Source organism: Pogona vitticeps, chromosome 1 (genome assembly GCF_051106095.1).
Source record: "Pogona vitticeps strain Pit_001003342236 chromosome 1, PviZW2.1, whole genome shotgun sequence".
NCBI classification, from domain to species: domain Eukaryota; kingdom Metazoa; phylum Chordata; class Lepidosauria; order Squamata; family Agamidae; genus Pogona; species Pogona vitticeps.
The window spans coordinates 265,368,589-265,386,540 of record NC_135783.1 but is presented as its reverse complement, the minus strand read 5'-3'; the positions used below and the strand labels follow the sequence as shown (position 1 = coordinate 265,386,540).

At 41.4% G+C, this 17,952-nt stretch overlaps 1 protein-coding gene across 2 annotated transcripts in view; it reads right to left on the bottom strand.

Moving 5' to 3' along the window:
* The window catches only part of AMPD3 (adenosine monophosphate deaminase 3), a 49,970-nt gene extending 33,894 nt beyond the window's left edge, over nucleotides 1-16,076 (bottom strand). Inside the window, exons 1-6 of one of the 2 annotated variants that reach the window (XM_020789921.3) lie at nucleotides 15,892-16,076; nucleotides 10,851-11,076; nucleotides 7,540-7,735; nucleotides 5,649-5,814; nucleotides 1,905-2,124; nucleotides 1,342-1,471 (exon numbers count right to left, since the gene is read on the bottom strand). In XM_020789921.3, the coding sequence (XP_020645580.3) occupies nucleotides 1,342-1,471; nucleotides 1,905-2,124; nucleotides 5,649-5,814; nucleotides 7,540-7,735; nucleotides 10,851-11,071 (933 nt within the window). In that variant the 5' untranslated portion in view covers nucleotides 11,072-11,076; nucleotides 15,892-16,076. Of the gene's footprint in view, nucleotides 1-1,341; nucleotides 1,472-1,904; nucleotides 2,125-5,648; nucleotides 5,815-7,539; nucleotides 7,736-10,850; nucleotides 11,077-15,092; nucleotides 15,259-15,891 lie in introns of those variants that run through there. The other variant, XM_020789920.3, reaches the window with a different exon arrangement.
* Nucleotides 16,077-17,952: the final 1,876 nt, after the last annotated feature.

Genomic DNA, 17,952 nt, shown 5'->3' with positions numbered 1-17,952 from the left:
TAAGGAAACCTGAGACTGACTTTCACTTGAAACACCTTCCAGCAATTCTGCTTACTGCCTTAATCATTCTTTCCAGGAATGACCACTACTTTTCTTATATAATCTTCTCATCAACCTCTTTGGAATCCAGAAAAAACAAGCTGTATGCTACTACATACAAACTTTGCCTATTGCATCACAGCAGCTTATCATATCATATAATGTAAAATCCATATGTATCTACATTAATTGTACACCTATCCATATTAACAAACAGGTATAGCAATAGGGACGTGGTGGTGCTGCAAGTTAAACTGCAGAAGTCTCTGTGCTGCAAGGTCGGAAGACCAGCAGTCATAAGATCAAATCCACATGGTGGAGTTAGCTCCTGTCACTTGTCCCAGCTCCTGCCAACCTAGCAGTTTGGAAGCATGCAAATGCGAGCAAATAAATAGGTACCACCATGGTGGGAAGGTAACGGCGTTCCGTGTCTAGTTGCACTGGCCACATGACCATGGAAACTGTCTTCAGACAAACACTAGCTCTACGGCTTGGAAATGGAGATGAGCACCGCCCCCTAGAGTCGGACACAACTGGACTAAATCTCAAGGGGAACCTTTACCTTTTTAATATCAATTAATGTATATGAATTACTAAATATTCTGCATAGTTTCACGAATGTGCCTTCTAATGCAGGCATTAATTTATGTATTCCACTGTGAAAGTAACAATTCTGAAGTCTCAGTTTACTTTCCTGTGTTCCTTAGCCTCTGTGTTTCATCTTCTAATGAACCTTATCTAATGTGTGCAGTAGTGCTGTAGATGGATAATATGCAAATTAGTAGAAGACATGTACAGGAGTTTTGGGTTTCGGGAACTGGGTCAATTAGATAAGACGGAATATTTTACATCTTTCTAAGCTACCATCTAATATTTGAAAAGCCCATTAAGACCCACTCATAAAATCACAAAAAAGTAGTAAAGCTTGATTGCCAGTAATAAGCATCTTTAACTACTGGTATGAAGAAGTCATAGTCATTTCTAAATGCAATCTGGCAGGAAGGTAGTTCTGCTTATAGTTGTCATTTAAAATTCATTGCATAAGATATTGTCAGATGAAGTACTGTCACATCTACTAGGTGAAGAGCAGTCTAAAACAAAATTCTATTTTCTACATACTTGAGGAACTGCCTTGGAATTCAGAAGCTTATTACTGTATTTTGAAAGATAAAGTTGCAAGTAAACAACTCAATAACCCGAAGTGAATTGTTCAGTGGCTTCCAAGACATATAATCTTAAAGATATTAGATGTTGGGAGTCAAAAAGAGAAATGATTTCTTCTCTTCTCCAAGTCATGTTTACCTTTCTCACATTGTAAAAATCCCGGTGAGGGTTACTCTTCAGCTCTTTAAGCTCAGACATTTCATTTAACATTTCATGTAAACCAAACTTGGATCCTAGAAAGTTGAGTCGCTTGTGGCAATAGGTTTTTCTGTAGGAGAATTAAAAATTATACTTGATTATTGTGCTGTAGATCATTAGCAGAGAGAGAGAAAGAGAGAGAGAGAACTGATTCACTTACACAATCAGGTTAGCTTCTAAGAATCAGAAATGTAATGATTCCATTCAGATTAAACATTTATAAAAATAAAATATGGCCTAAGTCTAAGCACTTCTACTACAAAATTCAATACACACTGTTTTCTCCATCCTTACACCATTTTAGAGATCTGAGCTACTGATCACTTCAGGGATTCAACACAGTTAATAGACAATAACTTGCATTAACCATAGCAGGCCTTATTTTGAATCCAGAAATACCCTGGAACTTTACAGGGCAAAAGTATATATTTATTATTACTGTAACTAATAAAGTACATCATAGGCTAATATTATGCAATTCTTAAAGTGAAACAAAGCCATACGTTGGGCCATCTGCAATGAGAGCTAGCACATGACTGAGGTCAAAAGTGTATGTCTGCAGATCCGGATAAGGCAAACTCCGTGGCTTGTTAAGGTTCATTGTTTCTTTGTTTTCAAAAATTAAGGTGATGCCTTCCTTCATCTTTGCAACATAACCCAAGTTCCCTGGAGAATCATCAAGATTATATGGATCCTGTAGTTCTTTGGGAGGTGGATGAAAATCTGTAAAATGTCAGAATCAGAGACTTAGGCATCATTTAAAATACAAAATTGTTCCCAGTCATCATTATTGAATCTTACAAAGCATTGATTAATAATCTTATAAAAAAATCGTGAAGTGCTGTCAATGACATATTACTGCAGTGGCAAACAACAGATAAGATGCTTTCCACTGTCTCTTTTTTTAGAACAGAGTCCTGCCTCCGGGGGGTGAGGAGGTTGTTAAAAACAAATATTAATATCTAGTTGCATTGCTGCTCATTAAAGAGCCCCTTTCTCAGTGTTGGGGTGTGCATAACTCATGCACAATGATATGAAGTCACACATCACTACTATTGTGAGAATAGAACTATGCAATAGGGATTCTGGCCAATGAGAACTAAACTTCTGAAAGTTTTCAAGAAGAACAGTTTTCTTTAAAACAATGCATACCTCTTTATTTTACTAAAAAAATTAAATATTTGTTTAAAACACTTTTAACAACACTTAGATTTATGAAAAAAATGGGGGAACGCTCGTCTTTGACTGTGCAGGCTTTGCGGTTGCTGGTGAGATTTTACTTTGGACCTGTCAAAACAAAAGGAGGCAGACAGACAGGACAACCCAAGGTGGAGGACACAAGGAGCTCAGCAGCATACAGTAATCCCACCCACAAAGAATTACTCCTTACTGGGTTCCAATCAACCCAGCCCCTTTTTGAGCTTCAAAATTCTTGCTCCCACAGCCATTATGATTGACTGCTGACAGCAGCCCTCACAATGCAATTAGATGAAAGACTTCCTGGGCAATCTGACAAAGGATGAAAGAAAGGTTAAATGAACAAGAGGCACTCACAAATAACCCCACAAATAATCTTTATTTATTTATTCTATTTATATCCTGCCTATCTAGTTGATTAAGACCACTCTAGGCGGCTGTCCGCAATCAATGAAAGAACACAAAAAATAACAAGGAGTGTATTTCATCTGTTCAGCCTTTATTTAAAACACAAAAGGCACATCCCTGGGATTTTAAAGTTTAACTTTATAAAGAAAGAAGGAGTTGAAGGAGATCTCAAACTGAACCTGAAAATGTTTTCGGAGTTACACCCAAACGATCTGGGGAAATAAATTGTGCTGTTCACAGAGTGGAAGCCAGAGCATTAGTTGAAGTTAGTAAAATCCCCAAAAAATAAAAAGAAGAAAATCCAAAGTATACACCTTTTGGAGCAGGCAGGACAGAAAATATTTTATTACACTAGAAACTGCATTTGGCAATACTGTTTCAGTTTCTGAGCTATTGTAAAAGCAAAATTTTGATGGGACTGAGCAACACCCCAAAAAGCCTCTTTAAGGATATCTAAATCAATTTAAATTTTGCCTGTGGAAATTCTTAAAGAAAATAGTATAATAAAATAGGTTTTAACAAATACATACAGGAACATTTCTTTAGAAGCTGCTGGCATAAAACCTTGTTAGCTATTCTCAGAATCAAAGGCACAGATTTTGGTAACAAGCCAAGGACAGTGTCTTTGTGCAGTAAGGTCTTGGGGGGGGGGGATCTTTGACAAACAAGAAAAGGAGAGGAAAAGTCTTTCTTCTAACGCCAGTATTAGAAGAATGAGCTGCAGCTCTTTATGAAAGAGGTTTGTTTTTGTAAATATTTCCCACATACAAAGGTTATTTGCAGGACAGTCAGTCTCATATACAGGATTTATACAGTTAGAATTGCATGTCCTACATGACAGTGAAGATATAAATGACTGATATAAGATTCCAGGCGTGAGAGACAGTGTGAGTAGATGCCCTGTTTATAAAGAGCCCTACCATGGCAAATAAGAAATTTCCCACTTCCTAACTTTGAAACCTTGAACTTGGGCTATAGTCAGACTAGAGAAATGCCTCCCTTTTTTCTCATGTATTCTGCTTCCTATATAGTTGTGCATTGTGGTCATGTGGCATATATTCTGTGATAGTGGTTCATACATTTTTTTATTCATTCTGCTTTTTTGAGGGGTGAATTAGATGCAGTACGTTCATCTATACTGCTCGAGTGGGACATATCCCCTTCCTTTCTCAGGCCCCCTTCCATTTTTTTTCTTTGTGTGTGGTACATTTCTGTGTCAGCAAAACACTCTTGTTGGCCATGTGCTGATCTGGGCCACTTCTTCCTACTTCTATGCTTCATTACCCTCTGTGGAGGAGAAAACACAGCACACTGCAATGGTGATCAAAAGACAGTAGAGGGACCGATGCTCTGTATTTTACATAAGTATACCAAAGCACCAACATTCCTGTTTGAAAATTTATTTTTTAAAAATTCAGGGAGTCAAATGACAGCAGGTGAGGGAGTAACAAATATAGTAGTAGCTTACCAGCAGAGGTAGCACAGAGGAGGGATAAAATAATTGATAATGGCCATGCATCGTCTGAAACCCCCCCCCAACACAAAAAGGGTCAAGTTACAAGGAGTAACTCAAAAACATTTCGCTGGTGTGACTACAGCCTTAACTGAAAATAAATTTCACAAAACATGGAAATGGAATCCTCAGAAGCCTTTGCAACACATGATTTAGACCTGGGTAAGGGTTTACCAGCTAAATTTGATGATTTAAGGAAACATCTGCAGGAAGCAACCATGTTAGGAGAGGAAACTAACAGCCCATATGCTTCTTCTTCAAGATTGGTAAGGAAAAAAAATTCAAGATTTTGCTGGACTATAGAAAACAGAACTGTCATGATTTTGGAGCTAAATGCCAGGCTTACTAAAGCTAGGGAGAGGGAAAACCTCTTTAAATATCTACCCCTTTAAATGTCAAATATCTCTTTTCTTTGAACTACTCAGTAGAAAATCTGCCACCATCCCTCTGCTGCCCATGCCTTCTTGATTACCGGCACTCTGTACATGCTTTTAAAAACAAAACGTTTTGGTAGTGTGGGCCAAGAATAGTGAGGCACTTTGAACCAGGTTAGCTCTGCATCCAAAACACAAGAGGACAGTTTTGAAAGGAGTAAACTTTATTGAAGAGAAAACAAGTAAAACTTTGCCTTAGGTTTTTTTAGCAGTAAAATCACCTCAACCAGTCTCCATCTCTTAGGCAAAGTACAGCTTAGTAAGGTGAAATTTACAAAGTAACTATCCTAAATTCTAGCTAATCTTATCTGTTTAGACAAGCTAAGAGGCAATTGCTCTTAAGAGTTGTATATTGTGACCTCCCATCTCTGAGGTCTGGAGCAGCAGAAGAGAGAGACCTCTTTCTTTCCTGGATGCTGTACTTAACCTCTTTCAGCTACGTTATCTATTCCTGATCTGCTGGCCAAAAGGTACTTCAAAGGGGCTTTCATCCTAGGCCTTTTTTTGCATTGACCTAGGTTGCCCATATATTTGGTCATTTTCTTAATAATTAAGGGCAAAACTGCAGCAAATCGATAACAATAAAATCATCTAAATATTGTGAGAAGTACTATAAGCTTAACATGGACCAAGAAGACACATCAAGTACATTTTTAAAAAAAACCTCTATGTTTTCATAGGCCCCCAGCATTTACCTGGAAGAATCTCATCTTCAATTTTCCATTTTTCATTTCGTACACTGCACAAATATTGTGCTGTTGTCCTCGGAAAGCGATGGTAAGCAAGGCGGCAATACCGCTCTCGAATAAGTAATGCCTTTGCCAAATTCTTGGCAGCCTGTTCATAATCATCAACACTCACCTGAAGAGAGAAATTGTACAATTAATTGTTAAAACTTGTTTTTAAAAAGCTATCATAGACACTAATTCTATGTATGTTTTTGTAAATAAATGAGACTCTGAACTTTTTTTCCAGAAAGTACCACTAGAGATTCCAAATTAGAATTCATTCATGGAATATGCCTCCACAGGGGAAAAAGAATCTTGCACATCGTAAATGAAAAGACTTTTGTGGAGCCCTTTTTCTCACACAACTTATTAACTATGTTGAAGGAATATTTTGTAACAGGGATGCAGATCATGCAGCCTTCTAGAGATGCAACTCCCATCACTCCTCACCACTGGCTATGCTTGCTAAGGGTAAGGGGAGTTGCAGTTCATCATCACCCAGAGGGCTGCACATTTCCTGTGCTTATTCCATGTGGATGTGTGTTTAGTTGTGATAGCCTTCCACTGGCAATCTAAAGTCATACAGTCCTGGCTAATATTTACCATCTTTGGGAAAAATCCTGTTGTGTAGCTATGCCTGCATAACATGAAGTTGCATAAGCTGTTTTAAAATTAGTGCCAAGACAAGAAGCAGTTCTATAGACACAGTTGCGCAGTGCATTGCACTTTTTGTTGAGTGGTTCATAACACTACTGGTTGTGCAGTTAGACACATTGACTTCCTGCCCATGACTCCCCATGAACTTTTGCAGGTGTAACATTACACTATGCCATGTCCAACAGGATTTCAGCCAATGCATCAGTTTGAGTATAATATCCAAAATGATGTGATTATGTCAACTAAGCAGTTCAATCCTATGAAGCCACATTATTTACTTTTTCTTTATTTATGTATAAACTATTTGCATACCACCATTTGACTCATAAAAATATATTCACATTTTTTCAACAGAGAAAGTGATGGAATCCCCAATTCACTGAAACATGAATTGGCATGCAATTCTATCCTCTACTGTCATTTGAACTCACTCCCAAATTAATCAACAGGATCTTAAGAAGGTATGTAGATTTTGCTTCCATTGTCCTACTCACATCTGATGTCACTATACATATATAATAGCAGTGTAACCGTGTAGTTGCGTGGCATTCGTGCACATAACTGCTTTTGGAATCCTTGAAGAAAAATGCATTAACTAACTTCAGGCTTCTAGAATCTTAAGTATGGGCATGATATCCATAAGAAGGATTATGGCATCTGGAATAATAACCCCCATCTAGGAGGAGCTGTATGACTGTCCAAGGTTTTTCTGAAAGTCAAACCTTTGCTTCCCCTTGCGCAGGTGAATCACATTCTTAATCATAATCTGGAAACACAGGCCTACGTACACTTCCTGAAAGGCTTTCTACCTGTTTCAGTTTGTTTTCATAAGCTGCTTATATTCAGGCACACATAGGCCAAATGAAAAAAGACCACTGTGTGGCACCATAGGAGGTATGAGTAGGTTTCCTATTCTACATCACGCCCAAGCATGTTGCTCCTTGATGCATGCTTTCAACTGAGGGCCAATAGGAAAGCATTCTTCAGAATAAAGAGAGCACAATATTTTATTCTTATTAACTGACAAAGAGCTGCTTGCCGAGGACAAACCCCACTTTTCTCTGTATATAAGATTCTCCTGAATGTTGTCTAGATTATACAAACACAGTCATGCATAATAAAAGACCAATTCAATTTCACATTACAGTAGTTTATTCTCCTATTTAAAAAATAACCAAAGAAAAATGGTCTGATACCTTACCCCAGCACAGTAATCCCCACTAATTGCAACTCTTTGGAATTCTGGAACATCATATGTCCCTTGGATGGGCTGAAGAACACCAGGAAAAACTGGAGTAGGAGGAGACACAGCTGGAGCAGCTGATGGAGGTTTCCATTCCTGCGATGGAATTTGTAATGACAAGGACTGGGATCGTATCATCTTGAAACTTTTCTTCCTAGGTATCCACAGCACACAATATTTAAGTGAACAACAGACTTATCTAGGGTACCAACAGAATATGCTCTAGAAAACCATCTGCAGAATGACACGCACACTTCTTTCTTTGGATACAATTCTTCTAGTTCATAACTCCACATATATTACTTGTTTCACTTGCAGTGCTTACACATTCACCACATTCATATTTATGAACCAGAAAATAAATATTTAAGATGGGTTTTGCAGCTGCTGTAAGAGTGCAATGGCATTAAACATGGCCCTGTGCTGGCAGTGCAGGGATGTTAGGTGAGAGACAGATATAAACAGACCAGTACAAATGCCCAGTTCAAGCTCAAGCATCTACTGAAACAGCATCCCAATTACACTGGGCAGTTTTAAAATGAAAATTTAACAGCATTGTTAAACAATTAGTCATTGACATCTAAATCAGTCTGGCAGTATAACTACTTATGTATTTTGAAGACATTTTTACAGATTAAAAATAATAATAATTTAATTCGATTAGCCCACTGATTGTTGTGACATGAGAACATCCTGCTTTGAGTGTACTATATGTGCCCTTCCCAATTCTTCAGGATTGCACACATAGATTACTTATCTTCTGAGCAGGAGGAACTATGTACCTGCCACTAGTAAGTTTACAATTTTAATAATGCAGGTGACACCCAACCCCAGCAAACTGGTCCTCAATTTACCAACCTTAGAAGGATGGAAAAGTGAGTTAACCTCAAGCCGGCTACCTGCGCCCATCAGGTCTCAGGTTCTGAACAGTGTCTTGGATGCTGGACTGCACTTTAAGCACTGCGTCACAAGGCTCCCTTGCACCACCTTATCCAAGTCATTAATTAAAAAGTTGAAGACTACTCGGTCCAGGACTGAGTTTTGTGATACCCCACTTGATACCTACTCCCATTTTGAGAAGGTGCCATTGATGAGCACTCTCTGAGTATGATTCTGTAACCAACTGTGTATCTACCTGACAGTTGTTCTATCCAAACCATACCTAGTTAGCTTGCTAATCAGAATTTCATTGGGCACTTTGTCAAAGGCTTTGCTGAAGTCAAGATATATTAAATCTACAGCATTCCTACTGTCTATCAGGGAAGGAATGCCTGATCAAAAAATGAGATTATTAGTCTGGCAAGATTTGTTCTTGACAAATCTATCCTAGTTCTGGTTTCTAGTTATTATTGCATTGTTTTCAAGGCACATCCAGAATAACCTCTTTATAATCTGTTCCAGGATTTTCCCTGGGATTGATGTCAGGATGACTGGTCTGTAGTTCCCAGGTTCATCCTTTCTGCCATCTTTGAACGCAGAGACAATATGATTTCACTTAGCTGAGGGTCAGGCTGGAAAAGATAGTGAGCAAAAAAACCTTAACTGATTTCCACCAGGATTCTCACATACAGAGAACTGCACATATGAGAGGACTGATCAGAAACATAACTTGTTCCTCTTTTTAGCTTTTTTTTTTTTAATTACATAATATAAGCTCAATCCAGCTCTGAGTTCTAGGTACAGCATACCCCCTGAAGCAATGGGACTCCCATTTAACTAGTTCCATTAACTCAGCTGGTTTACTCCAGTTAGGAGCAGCATATGGATTTCATTATATAAGGTAACGTACTGACTGGATAGCTCTGTGAGTTAGATATCTTGCTGAAGAGTCAGGGAGTTTGATTCCCCACTGTGCCTCCATGGAGAAAAGCCAGCCTGTGTGGTCTTGGGCAAGCTGTGCAGCCCCAGAATGCTCCCAGAAGAAGGGGATGGTAAACCATTTTTGAGTACTTTGTGTCTAGAAAACCCTGAAAAAAGTCACTATAAGTCAGGATGATGGCACGTGGTTATTATTATATAAGGTAACACATGCTACAAAGACAACATTGTCCACTGAAAAGACAGGAAGGCCTGATGGAGAAATTGTGGGAGAAACGTTTTTTTTAAAAGTTTCATAATGGGCCATGACATATAAAATCTATTCATTTCCTCCTTCAAGCAGAAATTCAAAATGTATGTGACTTACATTTCTGAATCACATGATAATTTTAAATTTCCAAATCCATTCTTAGTAAAAGCAGAATGTAAGGCAGAATATGTATCAGAATGAAAGACAGCAGGGTAATTTTAATGTTTGTGACAATAAAGCACTATATTTTATTAGGAAATTAGTAATGTAAATCTCATGGAAGAAAAACCTGTCATTCTTAATTAATTAAAGTGACAAGCTGGAATTAGGCAAATAGAATTTTTGCTTCTAACAATTATATTTAAGTCAACAATATTATACAGTGGTCCCTCGCTGTGTGAAACATCGCTGAGCGGGGCAGAAAAGCCCATTGGAACGCATTAAACAGTGTTTAATGCGTTCCAATCGGCTGCTGTACTCACCGTTCAGTGATGTTTCTCCGATGGCCGGCAGCCATTTTCGCACCCTCCCCTCACTGAACGAGGGCGCGAAAATGGCTGCAATCAGCTGTCCAGCAGGTCCAAAATGGCTGCCGGAACAGCCGAAATGGCCAGCCGCAGCGTTTTCGCACCCTTGGTAAGCGAGGGGAGGGCGCGAAAACGCTGCGCGCAGCCATTTCGGCTGTTCCGGCAGCGTTTTCGCACCCTCTCCTTGCTTACCAAGGGTGTGAAAACAGCCATTTCGGCTGTTCCGGTGGCCATTTTGAAGCCGCGGAACAGCTGATTGGCGGGTCGCAAAGCGAAGGTCGGTAAGCAAACCGCTTACCGACCTTCGCTCTGCGATTTTCGCCCATTGGGGGCATCGCTCTGCGATTGCATTAGCGATCGCAAAAGCGTCACCATAGAGCGAATTCATCACTCTACGGGGCGCTCGTTGTGCGAGGCACCACTGTACAACTTTTGTTTAATCTTACAACTTAATAGTTGCACTTATATCCCACCTTTCCCCCAGTGAGCTCACAATGGCATGCATAGCTCTATTCCACTCATAGCAACTCTGTGAGGTCAGATAAGCTAAGATAGCATGATCACCCAATGAAATTCACAGTCAGGTGGGGATTTGAATCCAGGTCTCCTGAGCCATAGTCCAAGCATGTAATAAAAACCTTACTTCACGTTAACTGGTGCAAACCCAAACTTACCTTTTTGCTGTCTCCAAAGACTGTTGTTCTGCCAGCTCCTTCTGCAGCTCTCTTTCTTTTGCCTCTTGCTGCCCGATAGGGCAATCCTCAGGCACAGTGAACAGTGACAAGGCATCTTTGCTGTCTTCTTCTTGAAGAACTTTGGCAAAAACCTTTTCAGCTAGAAGTCGTACAGACTCATCAATCTCAGAAATGTTCAACTTTGGGAATTGTCGGGGCATCTCGGCTAAAAATAAAAATATAGAATTTTAGCTAAGTATTACAGCAAGTAATCACCATGTTATTACTTTATTTAATCCTTTTTGGAAAAAAACAGGGAACACTACACAATGGTGGCCATATGACCCCTTGAGGGGGGCCCTGGCACATTTGAAGGGGAGCACAGACTGACGAAAATATTCTTCGCACACCACTTTATAAGGTTTGTTGTTATCAAGAAAAGTTCTAATTATGTCCACGTGATGCATTTGAAATTTTCGAACGGAATACATTGACCAAAATGCAGTTACTTGTTCCAATGAGAGTAGAAGAGTTGAGGCAAAAGGATTAACTTTTGACTTATTATTCAGCAATTGATTCAAAGTTTTTTTCCTAATTGGAAAAAAATGGACAAAATTGAATTTAAGCCATTGTTTCTCTTGCCCAGGGTCTCCCCTTCATCCTAAACATGTAAGGTAAAACCTGAGAGACATTGCACAGTTATGTGCAAAAGTGGACTTTCTCCTTTGTTTGTAACAAGAAATCCGTTAAACTACATAAGAACCCACATTTGAAGCTTGGTTACAAAAGTGGCTTCTTATACTCTTGTATGGCAGGGAAGAAAAGACCCAGACTAGTCATACAGAACGGACATGGCACAGCCCCTTTGACAGCAGCAGTTGCTTTGAAGGAAAGGCTAGTTTTCACAATAAAATTGTTAGATTATTTATACAGTATATGGTAAAATAGGATTACCCTTACAAAATTCAAGATATGATAGATGTGGAGGAATGACTGCTTCATCAAGTGGCCCATTTCCAAAGAGGTTTACATTTACTTCAGCACCATTTTGTCAGGGCACTGAAGTTGGGGCTAAGCAGTGTTTGTTTTAATTCACACCATGCTGTACTGATACACAGCCTTTACTCAATAATCTGGCTGCATAAATTGGTTCAAAATCTTACATAAACAGTAAAATAATGGATGTAATCATTGTCCATTTCTTCTGAAAAAGAACAAAGCTAAATTACCTAAATTACAGTATCATACTTGGACGAGAAGGGCAGTTGTGTAAGTATTCCCCGCATTCTGACAGATCCCTCACCAAGCAGCTGATCAAGTGACCAGTTTGAGACCAGGCACACAAAGGGAAACCTGCTGGAATAAGGGGAACACTTACATGATTGCCCTTTTGCTCCATGTTTTCTGAGTGATGTGCTAGCCATAGAAATTAATTTAATTGTGCGTAATGTAGGACAGTTAAGCTCCAGCTACCATAAGCCCCACACACCACAAATAATGGTCAGAAATCTGGAGGGCTGGAAATTCGCAACTACATTTTAAATAGTCTGGAGTCCGATTATACGAGAGATGATTTGTCCTATGCAAAGCTCCCAGGATCCTGAGAATAGCCTTCAAAATCTTATGCTAAGTGTTGTCATAAGAGGCTTAAAAAAGTGAGCAAAATAGGCTGGGGCTTTTTTTCCTAGTACTACTTCAGTTCTAAAATATCCTTCCATTTGGGCTGTGAAATGCCCCTCTCTTCAAACCCTCTCTGACAAAATTTGGAAACCCTTTTCCTCTCCAAAGGCTACAGTGTTTTACTGCATAGTGTTGCAGTTGCTCCAGTTCTAGCCTTAGTCTTAATTGCAGCTCAAATTTTAAATTGCTGCCTCTGATTCATGTGACTTTTGCATCCTACCATTGCTTTTTAAGTCCATAAGCAGCTACTCTCATTACAAAAGAGAGATATGAATAGTGCATCATCATAATCAGAATCTTCTCCAGTGTCTTCCTGTTATCTTCTCACAGCTCTAAACAACTGTAGTAGTTTCAAAGACAGCATGTATTAGCCATCACCATTCAAATATTTTTAATATTACAAATGTCAAGCAGTTTTTAGCGGCTTATGTGAAAAGGCAGAGAGTTGCAATTCGACCTCTAAGGCCAAATCAAACAATGCATTACTGTCCAAACAGTTGGTATGGATTTTTCTTCTCTGCTTCTTCTTCCAGTCATTTGTGCCATTTGAAATCCTCCTCCAGAGGGGCTTCCAGCTCCCTGAAACAAGTTTTTAGAGTGCATAGAGAACTATAGGGAGTGGGGGGCCACTAGCCAAGATAAGCCATCTCCAATCTTTAACACATATATTGCAGAAGATTGACAGATAATCACAAATAAGAAAAAGACCAACATTTATGCTCATTCTCAACTCATTTTTCATCAGATGTTTATTCTATTCTGTACATATATTAAAATATTTTTCAGTCATAAAATTTCTGAATTTTAAAAATTCTCTTTTAAAAAATAAAGTGTCCAACTTACATCAGCTGTGAAATAGGAAGTTTGGAGAAAAATTATGTGACTATTTCCTGTTAGCATTCAGTTACAATTTGTCATGCTTTTAGAAACCTTGAGTTTGTCAGGTATTCTATGAAACCAAAGTGATCATTTTAATGCCTTTTAAAAAAATGAACATGGGCCAATAAACTATTTTGAACATCATGGTCTACATGTATTTGTAAATATAAGTGAATTCTGAACTTCAACATAAAGTCACAGGTCCACCAAAATTAACAACTGTAACAGTGCAATCCTATATGGGTCTACTCAGAAGTCATATTGCCCAAGGAAAGTACAACAGGGTCGCAGCCTGAAACCCCATCCATCTCAGTGGAAGCATTAGATATGTAGCCCATAAACTTAAGTAGGGCTTACAAAGAAAGCTTAAGGATGGTTAGAATATGTTTGGGTCATTTTGCTTACTGTGCAAGAAAAAGGTTATCCCAGAAGCAAAAACAAAATTTACTGTAACTTATTGAAACTGTTTCCATAACTTCACAGGAATGGTACAGCATTGCAACTGGTGACATGCAAGCCTTTTGTTCTACAGGAAATAACTATTTGTTAACATATCTACTTCTAAGGGCTAGCAGAGGCTTGTTCATTCTGAGGACAATACCCAAATGATGATATATCCTGTTGATTGCAAACGAATGAAGAGGCAAGGTATTTTAACTTCCTAATTTCTTCACACTGAACCTAGTAGGTTTTATTTCCCATTTCTTGTCTTTGCAAAAAGGTTTCCAATAATGCTTCTGCTGAACAGCAATATCCTGTTGCAACCAACACACACGCTGCACAAGCTCCAGTTCTCATTACAAAGATACTGAAACAGTTGGCGCCTTTTGTCACTCAAATATTTTGATTTTTACCCTGATATGTAACTGACATGCAAAAATATTTATTGAAATTCTCAACATAATCCACACAACACAGAGAGGTTTTCCTACCACCGACATGCAGGCCTTATTCTACCTTCCTTAGCTTTTAAAAAAGAATAATGAAGCAGCCTATCTTCCCTGACCACTCTGTTTACCACCAAAACGTCTTTTGATATAGCTAAGGAGATTTTAGTGAACATTACAAACATCCAAAGGGTGCTTCCTGCATTATAGGTGAACCACCGAGCCAGCCCAGGCTGGTGACGTTGCCACCTCTTGGTTCATGATGAGTGCTGGTAAAGCTGGCCTTCTGGAAAGTATGATCACCAAATCCAAAAATGAATGAGCTGTTCTGCAAACATGAGCAGAAGAAGCAATGGGGCACTATTAGCCTGCGGTTTTGAAAAGGCACCTTTTAAAAGCAGTACTGGTACATCCTTTCTGTCTGAGTATCTCTTTGAAGCTGCTCTTTTCCTTCCCCTTTCCTATGGCCTATCAACATACAGTATTTCCTGAGCGCACGCTATACAAGCGGGCCAGGCAAAAGAGAAGACAGAGGGTGTCCACCCGCCCGGGATGGCGAGGCGTGCCCGCCACCAGGGCAAAGGCATGGGAGCTTGGGGAACAGACACCTATGAGCTCCAGCTTAGGCAGGGCAGCAAGTGCCAGGCAACCCTTCCGCTCTGCTCCAGAGGCGGCGGCGGCGGCGGTTACAGCAAGTGCGCGCCCGCCTCCCAAGGTCAGCAGCTCTCAGCCTCGGTCTGTCAGCCTTCTCCACTTTCTGCTCTGGGGCTGGAGGCGGACAACAGGGGAGACTTACCCAGCGCTCCAGGAGCAGCCATGGTGGAGCTGGCCGAGCCCAGGCGGCTTCTGTGGAGCACGGGAGCCCTTCACACGAGCCGGTTGGTCGGCCGGTCAGCCAGCCGGGCAGGCGAGAAGCCAGAAAGGGAGGAGCCGCCGCGGCCAGAAGCTGCCGCATTCATTCCTCCCCGCGCGCTGCAGCTCCCCGCGGCTACCAGCACAGCCTCTTAAGCCAGGCCGCCGGTGCCAGCCCCTCACGAGCTGTCCCCACCCACCCCGCCGGGCGCCGCTGCCTGGGGCCCTCCTTCATGCCGTCAGGGCCATGGCAGCCTCCTCAGCCGGGGAGAAGGGAGGGTATGGTCGGAGGGGGAGCCGAGAGGGAACAGCGAAGCCCTCTCAAGAACACAGCATTTTGTTTCTCGGTGGTTGGAAAGGCGGCACCGTCCCCGGGCAGAGATGTGCGTCCGCGTACCCAGGGCATCACCCGAAAGCGGCACCTGCTCCTCAAGGGCGCGGGCGCGCTTCCCTCCCGCCCCGAACTTCAACCATGACGCAGGGCTAAGCAGGGGTACATCTTCTCCCCTCAGCCCACCCCACCTTGATACTCCCCCGCCCTTCCGCTCCTCTTTAACACCCAGCTGCTAGCAAATGCATCCCGTAATAGCTCGCCCGAGGCTTAATCCGGCGTGGCCGCGCGACGCGGCCGCTCCCCCACCGGAGCCGGCTCCATCCGACTTGGCGAGGCGTAGTCGCGGGAGCTGAAGGAGGGCGCGCGCAGTCGCGAGACGCCTTTCCCCGCAGTCTTGGCTCGAGTCTACCTCAGGTGGGTTGCCCGGGCGAGTCTCTGGGCTGAAGGGAAGACCAGCGGTAGCCAAGGAGTCGCCCGTCGCTGACCTCCAAGCCAAGCCTTCTTTCGACGGCTTTTGGCAGCCACAGGAGCGTCTTGCGCGTGAACAAGAAACTTCTTCTCAGGCAGAGGAGAGCTCAGGTTACAGGGGCGCTCACGTCCCTCTGGTGGAAAGGCAGCGGTAGCGCCATTGACTCGCCGCTTGGCACCCCTTGCTGGGAAGTCTCCATTTCCCTGCTTGGCGAAGGCCGCTGCCCGCCCTTTACCCGGCCGCTTCCTCATAAGCTCTAGGCGGCATTCTCGCCCCCAGGAAGAAAGACTAATTTGACGACCAAACGCCAGACCCCTTTGCGCCCCAGGACACGGCTGCCGACTTCAGACGTGCGGGTCCCGGGCACGGGGGAGGGAAAGGAGGGAAACGCCTTCTTCGCCCAAGTCTCCCTTGTTGTTTGTGGACCGAAATCCACCACCGGGGAACGTAAAACGCCGGTGTGTGTGTGTGTGTGTGTGTGTGTGTGTGTTCTTTCTTTCTTTCTTTCTTTCTTTCTTTCTTTCTTTCTTTCTTTCTTTCTTTCTTTCTTTCTTTCTTTCTTTCTTTCTTTCTTTCTTTCTTTCTTTCTTTCATAGATCTCAGGGAGACGAGAGAGCGCACCCATTTTCTTGAACTTGCTTCGGAGTAATTTTAACAGTGGGCACTCAATGTGGTGCACTGGATAGAATGACGGGCTAAGATTCAGGAAACCTGGGTTCAAATGCTGGCTCGGCCATGGAAACGGGGGCACGGAAAAAGCTTCTTAAATATCCACGTTGGAAACATTCTCAGAGTCGCTCTACTAGATGTCACATCACACAATTCAAACGTGGAATCCTTACATCTCTGCTCAGAAGTGCTGTTAAGTCCCACTGAGTTCAGGGGACTTGCCTGTAAGTGCAAATCTATATTTGAGACCAAGTGCTCTAGAGAAAGAGGAAAGGCTGTCAGGAAGCAACTTCTGAACTTGACAGTCTGTAATATAACCGGTGAAAGATTCTGGTTTTCAGCTGGAGGAAATAGTTTGACCAATTCCTCCAAATACTGTATAGTTTTGCTGTAAACGTGAATAATGAGTATACCTCAAATTCTTCCAAAAAGCCACTTAATGAAATGTTAGGCGATGATTAACATAATTTGTTTATCACTGCCCAGACAAACTGACATGATTTCAGGTCCAGCTGATTTCAATCGGGGCAGATATACAACTGTTCTGTTGAAATACATGGAACGCAAACATGTCTCTCACTCTGTTCAATGGTACCTCCTGCCTGTTGTAGTCTTGAGTTCTCAGGTTGGGATACAGGTGAGAGGAGCTTCATTCACTCAGCAAGCAAGGATATGGTGTAGAACACAATGCCAGTGTTACTGTAATTTGCATTGCTTCTAGCTTACGGTGACCCTATGAATTAGTGACCTTCTAAAAGGTCTGCTGAGGTCTTGCAGCCCCAAGGCTGTGGTTTCCTTTTGTTAGAGTTTTGATTTTTTTTTTTTGGTCAGATTCTTTTCCCCCCCTACACATTAAAAGTACAGTGACCCACAGAAAAGAATAACTATAATTCCTGAAAGTTCACCCCTTTCTCATTAACTACCACTTAGTCTCAGTAACGTTGAGACATTTGCAGGAGAAAGAATAAAAAGCATTACTTATAGTTGCTTAGAATTACAGACTTAAGCATGCTGCTTTCTTTACTGCACATGCACATACTTAGCAACCAGCCAAATTGATCAACAGCAAACAAAACAACACCATCACCAAACAAAAGAGAGGGAAAGGACAGGTGATACTCTCTTTGAATTCAAAGGCTGGAAAGAATGATTAGTTAGTACTGTATAATAGAATCATCCCAGCTCAGAAAAGTCCCTCCCAATCGCTCAAACCACAGACAGCATTTGAGGTTGCAAACGGAACCCCAACACCTTTATTAAGTCAGTCCATTTCAAATTTCCTTTTTTCCTTCTGCCTTCAAGTTTTTCCAGCATTGCTGTCTTTTCTAGTGG